This window comes from Symphalangus syndactylus, chromosome 9, assembly GCF_028878055.3.
Source record: "Symphalangus syndactylus isolate Jambi chromosome 9, NHGRI_mSymSyn1-v2.1_pri, whole genome shotgun sequence".
Taxonomy (NCBI): Eukaryota; Metazoa; Chordata; class Mammalia; order Primates; family Hylobatidae; genus Symphalangus; species Symphalangus syndactylus.
Window position 1 is genome coordinate 101,035,111 of NC_072431.2, and position 16,461 is coordinate 101,051,571.

Genomic DNA, 16,461 nt, shown 5'->3' on the forward strand with positions numbered 1-16,461 from the left:
AGAAAGTTTTTTGTTTTTTAAAAAAAGCAGAAAACATTTGGTTCTATTTAGGGAAAAAAAATCGTATGTCAAAATTTTATTTCTAACATTGGTTTTACTAGATTTTTCCCCTGTACTACATCAGGTCTAAACCCAAAGCAAGTCCAGGTCAGAAGAAAATTGCATCAAGAAAAAGGCCTGACAGCATTAGTGAGTGAGATGACAGCCTGGAGGAATAATGATGGGAAAGTCCTTCATTCTTGATTGTGTCGGCATTAAGGGGGAAAAAAAGAGACAAGCAGAGAAAGTCTAGGATGAAAAGAATAGGTATATTTTTTCTGCAAGGGAAGAAATAGCCTTCTGATTACTACACATAAAGCCAATTAAAAGGTAATGAGATTGATTTTTGTTTGTGGCTTGTAGAATCAATCTCATTACTTTAAGACACACCTTGTTGAGATGTCTTAAATCAGCAGAGTTTTCACATTCCCCCAAATGCACTTTGTTTTAAAACATTTATTTCAATAAATAAAAGAAGAAAAGGGGAAGAACTGTGGAATCGTAGAAAATCCCTCAGAGTTCACTTAAAATCTGTGATTCAAAATGTACTGAGTTAGTTGAAAATGATACGGTCAATCAATATGGCTTGTTAAGATCTTCCAGACATGCCTAAGACAAGATAAATGCCCTCGAGATACAAGATTGTAAAGTCTAGATATGATTAATACAATTTTAAAAAGCATAATGAAGAAAAGGAATGCTTTCGAAGGTTTACAGGAATAGTTTTTAGAAATAAAGACAGAAAAGAGTAAAATCGGTAGATATTTAGAACACCAAAAACTAGGGAAAAATGCACAAAAGAGAGTAGGAACACTTAAAGCAGTGTTTAAAAAACGAATACAATTCACTGGAAGGTAAAATAAGGTAGCGAGATACTACTCCAACTTAAGATTGGCCACTGCCGGCCGGGCATGGTGGCTGATGCCCATAATCCCAGCCCTTTGGAAGGCTGAGGCAGCCAGATCACCTGAGGTTGGGAATTCAAGACCAGCCTGGCCAATATGGTAAAACCCTGTCTCTACTTAAAAAACAAAAAATGAGCCAGGTGCAGTGGGGTACACCTGTAATCCCTGCCACTCAGGAGGCTGAGGCAGGAGAATCGCTTGAACTTGGGAGGCAGAGGTTGCGGTGAGTCGAGATCGCGCCACTGCACTCCAGCTCAGGGGCGACAGAGCAAGACTCCGTCTCAGAAAAAAAAAAAAGATTGGCCACTGCCATCAGTACTTGGTCTAACATCTGACCATCAAGAAAAAAGCTGATTCTGATCATGAATGCTAGAAATCTCTACCATCCATTTTTGCATTAAAAAAGTTTTCCAAAATAGACTATTCTGTAGCAAGAAGGAAATGAAGCTACATAAAATGGAGAACAATTTGAAATAATAGTATGCCATTGTATTTCCCTTTTTTGAAACTGCTTTTTATAATCCCATATTCACTATAGCAATTTCAAAAAAGACAAATGACACCAAATCATTTACAGTCACAAAAGAATTTCTGCTTATTTGGTGTAGGCTTGAGGTAATTTTAGGGCAACTTGACTTTCAATGAGTCACACAAGTAAATCTTGTCATTTTGGCCTTTTGGAGAGGCCAAGAAGAAACTTGGATTAGTCCAGGAAAAAATTTTAGTCTGTGTTTAACTTAGTACCTTAACAACTGCCAAAAGTCTAGCTCACTATCGTAATAACAGCATTGAGTAAATCTGATATGCTATTAGTAATAGTTTGAGAATCCCAAATTCCTCATGCTAGCAATTGCTATCCTTTTTTTTTCATCATTTTGAAACTTACTGATTTATTTACTGATTCCCCACTGTTGCTTGGCTATGCTCACTGCTAAGGATATACCTATGATTAAGACTGATGAAGTCTCTGGAGCTTGTATTCTCCTGGAGAGGCATATACAAGCAACAATCAAGTATGTTAAGAAAGTGTATCAGAGAGTGTATAAAGTGCCACAGATACAGTAAACAAGGCGATATGACAGAGATGCTCCAAGGGTTGGGACGGTGCTACTTTTTTATGGAGTTTAGGAAGGGCCTCTTATTATGTGAAATTTGGCCTGAAACCTAGACGTGCAGAAAACCTGGGTCTGAGAATTTCAGGCAAAGGGCAAGTGCAAAGGCCCGGTGATAGCGACAGTGCTTTTTTCTTTTTCTCTCTTTCTTTTTTTTTTTTTTAATAAATGGGAATAGAATCTAGTGAGGCTAAAAGGCAGTGCACTTGGAGAAGAATGGTACAGACAGGGCAGTGACAGACACAGGAGGCAAACTATGGCTCATAGGCACGGCAAGAAATTTGTTACTAAGAGTAACAGAAAGCTATTGAAGGGTCTAATTTATATTTAACGATGATGATTTGGGCTCCTGTCTGGTGACTGGTGTATGTGTGTGTGTACATGTGAGCTACAGGGAAGCTGCGAGGAGTGGAAGCAGGGAGATCAGGGGGGAGGCTCCTTACCTGCAATGCAATCCAGGCAAGAAATGACAACGGCCCAAACCACACGACATTCATGGGGATAGAGTACAGTGGACAATGCGAGATATATTTGCAGACAGACTTGATGCTAAGAATGGAGGAGAAAGGGGTGAGGGTAGGGAAGGGAGAAGTACAGGTTTCTGAAGTTAGGTGTCATCCAATGGAGCAGGGCCTAGTTCTATTCTGAACATGAGGCTGGTGGTGGCCCGTGAGACACGTGGTGGCCTGAGGAGGTCCAGTGGACAGGTGAATAGAGGTGTCTGGAGCCCCGGGTAGAGGTCTTGGCTAGAGAAACAAATTTGAGAGTCAACATTCCACACAGTTTGTGACAGACAACCCAGGCACACATTTGGTAACTAATAAATGCTTATGATGTGACTGACTGATAGTTGATGGAAAAAGCAGCGAGAATTCTGCATATGGGAAGATGTTTTGCATCTGTTGGCATGGAGTTTTCAGGAAATGCCAGCAGAGCACCAGGTGCTGCAGCTGCTCAATAAATATTAATTTGCAGTAGTAAAGCTTCGAGAAAGCAATGAACTGTTATTTCAGGACCTGACCCTGCCTGGCTTAATTGGCGCCAGAGCTGTTGTTCAGCTGCTTGTACCTTCTGTTCCTCATCCTCAGTATCTTTTTTCCTGGTGGCTTAATTCCTGACCTGGGCATCTTGCTTTCTTCTTGATCACTGCCTCTCATCCTTTCATTCAGAGAATACTGTCATCACTTCGACTCTGTCCCTAGTGACCAGCTCAGAGCCTGTTCTTCACAGGCTTCTGACTCTGCCATGAATCATGAACAATAACTGAGTACCCATTATGCAGCAGGCACCATATTGGACCACTTGAACCACATATGCCATTTATAGCAACCCTGCAAAGTAGATGCTTATCCGTGGGTTAGGCCTTAATCTCTCTGAGAGGGTAAGTGGTTGGCTCTGTGTTAGGTAGCTAGAACGTGGTGGGGCAAGAAGTCAAAACAAGTCCAAGCTGACTTTGCAGCTGAGCTCCCTGCTTTCCTGGATTTGCTAAGTATGTGAATTTTGCCTGCTGAATCAGTCTGTACCCTGGACTCACGCAGCTCCCAGCAAAGTCTACTAGGTAGTTGGTATCTGTTGATAACCACCATGTATCAAGGCAGACTGGCCTACATCTATACCCTAGAGGGACAGTGTTCCACATCTCTGTAATTGCACACTTTGCTTGGTGCGTTAATGTGGGTATTTATCATGTTGAACTGGCAGGTCCTAACCTGGGAGAGGCCCATAGCCCGGGAAGGTATGAGTCATCAGTGAAACAACAGAGATTGAGTATACTGGAGCTACCATGCTAGGGACCAGGGAAGAGTAGCTAGGAAGAGATGGATTGAAGACCAAGAAAAAGGGCCCAGAGCACGTAGAAGAGGAAGATGTGGGCTCTTAGCTAAGGGATGAGATGTAATAGGAAAACGTACATAGAAAAAACTATAACTCATTGTTTAAAAGAAACAGCCTTTACTGTTTTATGTAAATAAGTAAATAAAGCTTCAGTCTCCCTGGCCACAAACTCACACAGAAAGGCTTTCTGTCTGCATTAGGCATGTCTCCCAAGCATGCAGGTGTGTTACAAGACAACGAGACGTATGACTAAGCACCGTCTGTAGTAGGAGGAAACTGTTTCACCATCATGCAAGAGAAAGTGGCGCCTTCACTTGCAGGAGGCCAACTCCTGGGAGGCTTGGGAATTTGGGTAGGAATTATCTGCAGTTAACATCACACTGGAGGACAAACTAGAGAACAAAGGGAACTGAAGCTACTCCTGCAGACACTCATCTGAGCAGCACCTGTTCTTCCAGCAAACTTGACCTGTTACTATCTGACACCTGCCTGGCTAGATGGGCCCCACGCTGCCTGCTGAGGAAAGGGAGCTGATGAATCTCCATTTCACATTAGGTTTCGTGGCAGAAATGGGATATGGAATTCTAGAGGAAAGCAAGCATCAACTGGATGTCACTTACTAATATATCAAATTGGTAAGGTCAAAAGGCAAAGAGCATGGTTTAACAGGCAGACAAGGGGGAAACAAGAGACATGGGCACCATATCCCTTAGTCACAGCAGATGGTGATGGCACTGCAACAGCAAACAGACATGCAGTGGACCCTCAGGATGGTTGAAGAGTTTCAGTGGAACTCTAGGAAGAGTTTGTAAGAGGATAATCCGAATCGCCTACCTCCACTGCTAACACTCCACCTGCCTTAAGGGCAACTGACATGGTTCCAAGGATTTTGAGAAACTGAGAGGTTTTTTCTCTCTATCTCTCTCTCTTCTTCTGTCTGTTTACACGCACATACATATACAGGGACAAAATCTCAAATATATATTTAAGTACATCATACTTCTGTTGTCTTTTATTACGATATTAAAATGCCAATAGCCAAGTTCTTTGCTATATTCCCCACAAGGCCAGAGCTGAAATAGAGTAGGCTCTCCATATATGTTTACAGAATAAACAAATAAATGAATGACTATTTACTATCTGTTTGCATTTCAAGTTCTGGTGCCTGATCTTGCCTAGTGTCTTTTTATTAATGCCCCTAGGTAGAGTCTTTAGTTGTATTCTAATTTTACAAATATTATTTTCATTGAGACATTTAAACTCCTCTACCTCCTTACATATGGCAATAATTTTTCTGATGGAGAAACACTCAGTAAAAAGCAGGAGTGAAGGAAATTTTAGCAACTTGTGTCTTAATTCACACTGAGAACACCCTTATTTAGTGCAGCTCATTCAAAAATTTATATTTATCCTATTTTTCTCTCATTTGAAAAAATATTGAATATTATTGGATTTGATTATTGAATAACAAATAATATATTATTGAATATATTATTTGAATATACTGACCGCAGAGTTAGTGACAGGACAAGATCGGAGTACCAAATAAATGGAACTCATCCTGGATTTTTCCTTAAGCATCAGATATTTCCTCCTCTCCAGCCATATGCCTGGGATGAGAAAGTCTACCGTGTACTAAAATTGAGATGACTTGATGAATTTCATTGCCCTTCAACAGATGTAAAATTTTATGTAGAAAAATGTATTAAACCATGATAGCTTGGCTCTGAGTATGGGTATGCATATACCTAAGTCTTTGAAACAGGTTCGAAACCAGATTAAAAAAGTACTAATGTTCAAGAGTGAATCTCAAGAGTGTTGGAATTGGAGCCTTTCCCCCTTGATAAGGCATGCATGGCACTTTAAAAGCTATCCGTGGCTCTATATTTAATCCCATTAGTAACAAAAATAAGCAAGGACCCATGGGCCTTTGATTTGAAGGATAATAAGTATGCTATTAAAGAAACTGATCAGAATAAAAAGAAAATAGAGCCTTAGTCCTGCCTTTCAAATCTTGTTGGCATCCCACACAACCAGAGAACTGATCAGTGAATTAAGGAAAGCTAGAATTAAAACCTCATCACTTTTTTGTAAGGCTTTATTATTTTAAAATGTCATGTAAATATGACAAAGATAAAGATTTACTAAATATGGGCACTGAAAGTACCCCGAGGCTTATTATTCCCTGTACTTTCTCTACTGTAAGCATTTCATAATAAAAAATGCTAAAAGAATCAAAAGGATATTAACAAAGAAAACATCCAGAATACGCATTTTTTGGTGTTTACAAAGGTTGTTTAATTTGTCTCGGCAATGGTTAAAAATATGAGAAATCTGAGTCCAAGTTGGTTTGTTAGTATTTTTAAAATAATGTCTGATGTCAAAATATAGATTAGGAAGATGTTAAATTTTTTGACAGTCTAACAAACGTTAATAGAAATCAACTCCCAGGAAACCTGAAATCCCTCCACTCTCTACATAGTGCTGATAATTCATCATATTTAACAAGGTGTATTGGAAATAGCTGAGTACTGACCTCCCGAGGACAAATGATTCTCTTGGGACGAGGTGCCTCTTGCTGTAACTGATATACTGCCAAAAGAGAGAGAGAGAGAGAGAGAGAGAGAGAGAAATAATTAGAATTAGAATACTGCAACACATATCAACATGCCTTCAAATATTTCCACCTAAGTACATCTGAAGGATTGTAAATATAAAAAAACAAGAGAATACAGGCACATTTTTTAGACTGGAAAAAGTCAGATCATTTATATGGAAATTAGTCACTGTGAATAGGAACTTGAAAAATTGATTTTTTTATTCTTATAAGGCCAATTTAGTTTCATAATTGTTACTGGCATTGTTCATTTTATGGCTTTCTTGGAAGACCAAATATGGCTAAAATTCTTTCGACTATTTTAAAGATGAAATTCTACTTGTGAGTACCTGAGTAGTAAGATCATATAATAGGATTCCTGAATTTAAATGCCGATGTCTCTTGACATACCAGGAAAAGAACGGCATTTTAAGAGGAGTATGATTCTCTGAGATGTTAGTTATGGACAAAGACATAACTGATTCTGTGAGTGAATGAAACACCAAGCCATTTCTCTCTCTTTTCTCCCTCCATTTTTCCCCTGTCTATCACACTGCAAATTCTCATCCATTTGATGACTTCCCATCCATTGTCATTCCTCTTTCCTAGGCTCTTTCTCATCTTAAATAACAATAACTCCTTCCTAACCTAATTTAAAGACAGACTTTCAGGCTTAGGCAAGGAGGAAAGCAGGTTATTGTATATAAAGCAATCTATCAGACAATTATTTGTGATTTTTCAGAATATAATGAGTGATTTTTCTGCTGCTCAGCTAGTCTGTTTATTTCTGCTAAAGGGAAAAACTATCCTAAGCAGGTACCTTTGGATTCTACTTCTGTGAAAATACAGGTTGAAAAAAAAAGTTGATGTTATCTTCAGAATCCTGAAGAGGAAATAATTAATTTTAAATGGAATAAATCTACAAAAAGTTAAAAAAACTAGATCTGATAGTCTTTCTAGAAAATGTAATAAGATAAGCAAAACTTTTTGATCTAGTTTTAGGTCTAAAAATAAAAAATGTAATTGAAGGGTAGGTGAACATATGGAAGCACAGATAAAAATGATGGAATATATTTTGTAATTATGGCTCCCCAATGTCTTTGGCTGAACGTGGTTATTTTCTTACCTAATTAGTGTAGACTACCTGGTTTTAGCACAGAGAAGGAGCTATCTAACCCTCTATACATTTTGAAATGTACCACATTTCTAGGTATAGGTCACCCACACTAATGTGTCACCTAAGGATGACTGTAGTCATCTGTGAAAGGAAAACAGAGTTCAACATAACCCTTTAGCTCAGAAGGACACTAAAAATGACAGATAAAAAGAAGGCTTCTACACACCTGCCTCCCTGTAAAGGAAGAGCCTTCAGATCCCAAAGAACCAATACATGGAAAGTGGGACTAGGTGGAGGAAAGATGAATGGACTTGCACATAAGATCATCAACCAATTGGCACATACTGTTCACCTTGTGCTATCTCTTTCCATTGGCTTCCATGGCACCACCCTCCTGGTCTTCATCCTTTGATCCTGGCTGCCTCTTTCCTATGCATGTTGCTGCTCCTCCTCCTCCTCCTCCTCCTCTACCTGTCCACTGACCATAGGAGAGGCCCAAGGCTTACCTTAGACCCTCTTCAGGTCTCATTCTCTTTCTTCTCCCTAGGGAATCTCCTCCACCCCTAACACTTCATTTATCTCCTACACAAAGGCTCCCACATCTCTGCTCAGAACCCTCCTCTAAGCTCCAGGATGTATATCTTACTTCTTACAGATTCCTCCTGATTTTCTCAAAAGAAAAGGGACCTCAACTTCAACATGTCAAAAGTTGAACTCAGGATCTTTTCCTCCAAATCTAGGCTTCTGGGAATTCTGAGATCAGTGAAGGAGCCATTATTCTTCCTATTTCTCTAGACACCAACATCCTAGAAGTGGTTCATCACACCTCAGATGGTCAGTTCGTCAACAGACCTGTCACGTTTGCTTTGTAACATCTCCAAATTCTGTCGACTCCTCTTCATCGCTATCATTAACACCTTACTCCAAGCTCTGGACTCTTCCCACCCTGCAGCCTGTTTTTTCCCTGTTGGCTGGAGTGACTGTTTTAAAACATCAATGAGACCATGTCACTCCCCTGCTTAAAAGCCTTACATGGCCTCACATTGCTCTCAGAGGAAGATCAAATGCCCTAAATGCTTTTGCCTGTCTCCTTCTACAGTGTTACCATGTGTCATGCTCTCTGCTCAGCCAAGTTGGTTTCCTCCCCTTTCCCTAAATATGCAGTGCTCCCTTCAACCTCAGGGCCTTTGCATATGCTACTCCTTCTGTCTATGACATCTTCCTCTCCTTCTCCACCTCTTGTTATCTGCCCCTTATCATCATGTCCTTAGTTCAAATATCAACTTCATGGAGGAGTCTTTCTTGACATCTCTCACACCAGATCCAAAGACATCACCCTAGTCTATGCTCTTACAATCCCCTGTACTTTCCTTTATATAACTTATCAACAACTATAGTTCTGTATTTATTGATGTGAGTTCCAAAAACAATGATCTCTCCCTGCATGTTGTGAGTCCCGGCATGAAGGAAGGGATCATGTTTGTTTTTGCTTTGTCTTGTATCTTCAGGTTTTGTTGAGGTGCTATGGATATAAATATAAATAAAACCACAGCCTCTACTTTCAAGAACCTTATCAGCTTTAGCAAGAGGCCCAAATGTTTTTATGAAATAGTACAGTAAGTACAGGGCTGGCAAGGATCATCTTTTCAAGGCTTGGTTTACCAATCTCTGTTAGAAGGAAATAGTTAAATTAACTATGGTACGTCTTCTGATGGATACCAAGCCCCTGTAATAAGGACTGAGAAAGCTCTCTATGCACTGACCTGGATCGATACTCTTGACATTCTGTTAAGCAAAAAGAGCAAGGTAAAATACACACACACACACACACAAAAAAAAAAAAAAAAACAAACCCATAAATACATAGAGTACACATTCATTTTAAGAAAGGGAGTGAAATAATAATGTATATTCAGTTTTGTTTACATCTGTATAAAGAAACTCTGGAAGGAACAAGGAAGTAATAAAAGCATTTACCTTCAGGGGTTAAAAAGAAAGACAAGGACAGGAATGAGACAAAGACTCCTCAATGTATACTTTGTTGTTTTGAGTTTTGAATCGTATGTATTGCTTATTCAAAAGAAAAAGGAAAAGCTATAAGAGATAAAGTCAGAGAAGGCTTCTTTTAATACATGAGGAAGAGGTGGCCAAAGACAGAGAAACAGTTGTGGACATTCCTCTGGCTACCCCAGTATAGCTCATGCCCTCCTTAATCACCAGGGAGGCTGCATGGAATTCCTTTATTCCTCTGGAATCACCCCCAAAACTACTAAGCTGCTTTTTAGCAGGATGTTACTGTTAATGAGCATGCAATGGCCATCTCCTAAAATCACAGAGGAATTGCAGAATTCACATTCAGAGAATCCTGCCCACTCTTCTCTTCCCATTGTCAATGCCTCTTGAAGCCAACAGTGATATATGGTTGAAATGGCTTGTGAATACCATTTTTAATGGAAGTGGCAAAGGACGCATACCTGTTATAAAAGAGAAGCATTTTTAGCTAAGTGCTCTTTTGCAATTCTTACAAGCAAATATGTGAGCATCTGCTATATGCCAGATACCACAGTCAGCATTATGTGGAGGCTTTGAGGATGAATGGAGAGTCTGGGAGAAGAGAAGGGCACAGCATACCAAGTGCCTGCCATGTGTCAGGAAACATGTATTGAATCTTCTTAAGAAACCAGAAAAAATAACTTTGTGTCATTATCATTCTGGATAGGGGATGAGGAAACAGTGCAGAGAAGTTAAATATTTGCTCCAGGACATAGAGCTTAAATACATCCTTTTGATTCCAAAGCCCCTGGTTTGTTTGTTGGTTTAATTTTTTTAAGAGATGGGGTCTCACTATGTTGCCCAGGCTGGAATCAAACTCCTGGGTTCAAACAATCCTCCTGCCTCCACCTCCCAAGTAGCTGCAAATACAGGCGGGGGCCATCAACCCTGCTTCCTTGGTTTATATCTCCCTTGCCTCAGGGCTTTTGCAGTTACTGTTCCTTTCACCTGGATTACTCATTCCCAAGATACCCACATGGCTCACTCTCTCCCTTCATTCAAGTATCTGCTTAAATCTCACCTTATCAGGGAGGCCTTCCCTGACTTGCCTGTATAAAATTCCACTCTAACCCTCTGTTCTCTTATATAGTTTTAAGTTTCTTCACAGCACTCATCATCATTAACACAATTAATAAACAAGACATAAATATTGTGTTTATTTATTTTGTGTACCATCTCCCTTGATTAAAATGTAAGCTCTTTGAGGGCAGGGATGTTGTTCTGTGCACTGCAGAATCCCCAGCATCTAGAATTGTGCTTGGCACATAGTAGATGGTGGTGGTGGTGGTGGTGGTGTTGTTTGAGTTGGACGCTCGCTCTGTTGCCCAGGCTAGAGTGGCACAATCTCGGCTCACTGCAACCTCTACCTCCTGGATTTAAGCAATTCTCCTGCTTCAGCCTCCCGAGTAGCTGGGACTACAGGCACGCATCACCATGCCTGGCTAACTTTTGTATTTTTGTAGAGATGGGTTTCACCATATTGGTCAGGCTGGTCTCGAACTCCTGACCTCAAGTGATCCACCTGCCTTGGCCTCCCAAAGCACTGGGATTAGAGGCGTGAGCCACCGTGCTCAGCCTTGTAGTACATGTTTAATGCATATGTGTCCCTTTATTCCTCTTGAATCAGCCCAATACTACTAAGCTGCTTTTTAGCAGAATGTTACTGACAGTGTGTGTGTAACAGGAGTCAAAGGGGCCATCTCCTAGAATCACAGAGTTCTAGATCTAAGGACTATGGAATCCACAGTGAGAGAATCCTGTTCACTTTTCTCTTCCCATTATTAATGCCTCTTGAAACCAACATTGATATATGGGAAGTGTGGCTGAAGTGGCTTTGTGAACACATTTTTAATTATTTGGTGAATGAACAGACTGTATCTAATGGCCCATGGGTCACAATCTGTGCCTTCAAGGAGACGCCAGTGATGGGGGACATGCATGGAGACACAAAACTAAGGTGGGCCAAGTGCTTTAATAGGGGAAGAGGAGGAAGCTATTCAATGTACTCAAGTGGTCAGAACAACTTCCCAAGGGAAGAGGCAGGGAGCTCTCCTGAAGGATTAGAACGGTTCTGCAGGTACAGAAGAGAGAGGGTTATAGATAGAGGAAAGAGGAACTGCAGGGAAAGAAAATGATGAGCTGACTGGTCAGCAAGAGACCAGTGTGGCTGCTGAGCCAGGACGTGGGATGTGTGAGAAGGCCATGTGGGGCTGGACCTTGAATGACATGCTGGGGACTGTCATTGTCCTCCTGTCTGCAACAAAGGGACAGTCACATGTTTGAGCAGGAGCCATGATCTACTCTGTTTTAAAATATTGGTAATAGGGATAAGGTTATTCAGAAGAATAAATGCTGCCCTTTTCTGGGCACAGACCACGTGCCAAGCACATTATATGCATCTTCTCACTTCGTCTTCCCAAAAAGCTTCCAAGGTAACTGTTATTCCCCTCACTAATAAGGTAGCGGAGTTGCCTGCCAGCTTTGAAGATGCTCAAGGTCACACAGATCATAGGATAAAATGAAGATTCATAACCTTGATTTCCAAAACCCAAAGGCTGTAGTTTTCAGCCTCAGCCAGTGGTTGCCTAACTAGATGGCAGAGAGGTCCCATGAGGAGCTGCTCACATTAGAATCTCCTAGGAGTTATAAAATAATACAGATTCCCAGACTCCATCTCTGGCAATGCTTACTCTCCCAGTCCGGCCAGGGGCCCCCAAACCTGTTCTTTTTAAAGCTCTTCGAGAGACTCATGCACATCCAGGAGTAGGAGCCACTGTCCTTTGCCTTGCTGAAAGAGGGATCAGACACAGGGAACACTGGAGACAAGGAAGCAAGAGAGAACAGTGTTTTACTGGTACACAGATGAGGTTGTGAAAGTGTGAGTTAAGATAACACTGGTGCAAATGTAGATGAGAAGGTGAGTTGATGGCCTCAGAGATTCAAAAGAGAATCGACAAGACTGGTTTACAAAGTGGAGTGACTGAGAGATTGAGATGCTACTATACAAATAAAGGATGCAGGTAATGGAATATTTCTGGACAGTTCCTCTCCTATGTCAACTGGCTAAATCCCATAGCTGCATTCTCTAGGGACCCTCTGAGCTTTAGCAAAGAAAAATTTGGTAATTCACCAATCTCACAACCAACAAAGAACAATCCCAGCCAGGGGCGACTTGGAGGAGGGAAGGGGGAAGGCAAACCCTAGGAGCGAGGAACTGCCACCTCTCTCTCCTGGCCCCTCGGCAGCAGACATCATTATTTGATGACTTATTTCTCAATGAGCAGGTCTCAGAATCTGCAAACCCCTGTTCTATGCTGTTCCAAACAACAGAAGTTGGCAAGCAGGCACAGAAGCCTATTTGCCATCTGGGTTACCTGGCTGGCTATAAAGATAATGAGATGACAATCAATTACCATGGCAGCCATATAAAAATAAGGCCCAATCTCCTCTCTTAGCTTCAAATGAGAGCCTGCCCATCATTTTCAAGGTTAGCTAAAGCAGAACAAACATCCATGAAAAAAATCTCTGAGGCAGAGTTGAACATAACTGAAATTTATCGCATAATCTGAAAACGTTGCTTCTTGAATTTTCCTTGTTCAACAAACACATTTCACAAATCACATGCAATAATGTATGTCAATTCTTGGGTGGTCTGTGAGCTGAGAAGTGATGTGATGGAATTGCTTCTGCAGCAATGTCCCAAATATGTGCCAGGAATTCCCAGCCCCAGGCCCTCTGCCGCACACCAGAGAATTCTTAGCACCAGAGTAAGCTATTTGGCCGGGGTGGCAGCCACTGGGGAACACGGAGGTGGAGCTCCCTAACTCCCCAAGAAACCCAAAGCAGATTAAGAAATTGAGAGCTCACTGACAGACTGTTTTACTTTTTCTTCAGTAAGAAAACTTGACTCACTCTGGGAACAGAATCAGATGGCTAATGGGTGAAAGCCCACAGCCTGGGTGGCCTTGAAGCCCAGGCCAGCCCCATCAGCTCCTAAAAGATCTTGCAGGGATGGCTTCTAACAGTCTACTTCTTTCTAAGGAGGGTATATGGACCCAGGAGCTGAATCCAGCCACTTGGCCATGACACTGAGCCAGTATGACCCTGCTCACTGCTCATGTCGTCCCAGTTTTCATGGGAAAACCTTATGAGCAGGGAATTGTAGGTGCTTTAGATGTCTTCCTTGGCTCAACCCCACCCTCCAGCCTGCCATGGGAAGGCCTTGCCTTCCTAACAGAATGTCAATTTTTTTTTTTTTTTTTGAGACGGGGTTTCGCACTTGTTGCCCAGGCTGGAGTGCAATGGCCTGATCTCGGCTAATCACAACCTCTGCCTCCCGGCTTCAAGGATTCTCCTGCCTCAGCCTCCCGAGAAGCTGGGATTACAGGCATGCACCACCATGCCCTGTTAATTTTGTATTTTCAGTAGAGATGGGGTTTCTCCATATTGGTCAGGCTAGTCTTGAACTCCCAACCACAGGTGATCTGCCTGCCTCGGCCTCCCAAAGTGCTGGGATTACAGGCGTGAGCCACCGCACCCGGCCAGAATGTTGAGTCTTAATGGGGATTTAATTATCTTGTCTAATGGCACTGTGAAAAACCTCTAGGAGGAGATGACAGTTGCCCACACACTGAGGGGTTTCAGGCATAAGTATGTGTAAGAGAAACCTGTGGGGTTTGATACATTGCAGATCCCCCCACTTTTCTGATCCAGAGATCTGGGGTAAGGCTGAGGAATAATTATCATAAATATCCTCCCCAAGGGATTCTGATGCAGGGATTCTGTAGATCAGGGTTTTGAGGCTCTAAACTTCGAATCTGTAAAACAGGCACAAGCTATACCTGCGTGACCTGCTGCCCAGGGGAGCCTCCAGGGAGAGCTGTCAGCCACTGCATCTGCTGCCTAATTGGCACTTGGCCTCTTAAGAAAGAAAATCTTTCAGAGCATAACCATGGTGGCTGGCTTTTGAACTTGCCTGCTCGAGGCATAAAGTTCACACAGTTCTGGCTTAAAGTTTAGAATGTAACTGTATTATTATTTTTAAGTGAACTTGAAAGTAGCTTTTCTTTTAGAGCATTGAAACCAAAGCTTTCTCAGTGACTTCATCAATGTTTCTTGTGTTCAGTCTTGAGAGTTAAGAATCAGCTGCAGATGTATGATACTTTGGGACAAGATTATTTTATGGAAACAGCTCAGTAAGCCATGAAGCTAGCTTCTAAGAAAAGGAAAGGAACAGAGAGGGCAGGGACTTAAAGGCCATCACGTGCCATCATGGTTCCTTAAGTCAACAGCTGACCTTATCCATCTTTGTGGCCCAACTCCAAGCACAGTGTCTGGCTTAAGGCAGAGACTTAATATGCATTTGTTGAATGAAGGAGTGACTAAATTAATGAACACTATAATTTATATAAAATATTGAGAGAGCTGATTTCTTACTCTTCTAGAAATTTCTTAGCCAGATATTTATGGTTGCCTTCCCGGCATCCATTTTCATCTTCCTCCCTCCAATATTACTCCAAATTTTGCAATCATGTTATACAGGGTTATATGGGGTTGATCCTTTCCTGAATTCCAGTGGTGAGTCCTGATTGGTTTAGGGCAGTCAGCACATCCGTGACCACAGTGATAGTGTCAGGAATCGGTAACCCAGGTCAATTAAGACTGAGACTCAATTCTGAGACTGTTAGATGTGTTAAGAAAGTAGACTGTCCCTTTGCCTGTTGCTTTTGGATAAGGAAGCCACAGCCCTGATATTGTTGATAGTTATAGGGGGATCCCAAGGGAAGAACATAGTAAGAGTAGAGTGAAATCTAGGAAAGCAGAGCCAAGAAAGGAAGAAATATACACTGGATTTTGGTAATGTCATTTGAGTTGCTAGAACAGTCATGTCTGAAGCCAATGCCTCTGGACTTTTGGCTTAAGTCAATCAATGTGATTGAGAGTAGTATTCTGTTGCTTGCAGCCAAGAATAAAACTTAGAAACCACTTCTTAAAATGAATCACTAGGCTGGACGCGGTGGCTCATGCCTGTAATCCCAGCACTTTGGGAGGCCAAGGCAGGTAGATCACGAGGTCAGGAGATCGAGACCATCCTGGCTAACACGGTGAAACCCCGTCTCTACTAAAAATACAAAAAAAATTAGCCAGGCATGGTGGCGGGCGCCTGTAGTCCCAGCTACTCAGGAGGCTGAGGCAGGAGAATGGTGTGAACCCGGGAGGTGGAGCTTGCAGTGAGCCGAGATAGCACCACCGTAGTCCAGCCTGGGCGAAAGAGCGAGACTCCGTCTCAAAATAAATAAATAAACAAATAAATAAACAAATAAATCATTAGAAATTGACTAATTTTCTTTTATTTTTAAGTTAAAATTTTTTTTTAGAGACAGGGTCTCGCTGTTGCACAGGCTGGAGTGCAATGGTGTGATGGTAGCTCCCTACAGCCTCAAACTCCTGGGCTCAAGTGATGCTCCCACCTTAGCCTTTTCGAGTAGCTAGGACTACAAGGCATGCCACCATGCCTGGTTAAGACAAATTTTCTTGTAGGAATAATGACATAATTGGGGCTAGTGCTTCATAATAAGAATCTGACATTAAATAAGTCAAAGTTATGGCCAAAAAACGTCAATGAAAAGAAGGATATAGCTACTTACTTGTCTAATCATTGCAAATAATAAATTTTTAAACCAAGTCCTATGCTATGGCAAAAATATACTGTATCTAGTAAATATATGAGAGAATTGATAGTACCGAAAATTGCTAGAGTTTAAAAAACTGTGTGACGGAAGAATATGGATTCCATACATGATATGA

At 41.5% G+C, this 16,461-nt stretch overlaps 1 protein-coding gene across 4 annotated transcripts in view; it reads right to left on the reverse strand.

Annotated features, from left to right (window-relative positions):
* Window positions 1–16,461, reverse strand: part of CHN2 (chimerin 2) — a 328,135-nt gene that overhangs the window by 144,411 nt on the left and 167,263 nt on the right. For all 4 annotated transcript variants that reach the window (XM_055293563.2, XM_055293565.2, XM_055293564.2 and 1 more), the window contains one exon: window positions 6,426–6,481. In XM_055293563.2, the coding sequence (XP_055149538.1) occupies window positions 6,426–6,481 (56 nt within the window). The remainder of the gene's footprint in view (window positions 1–6,425; window positions 6,482–16,461) is intronic.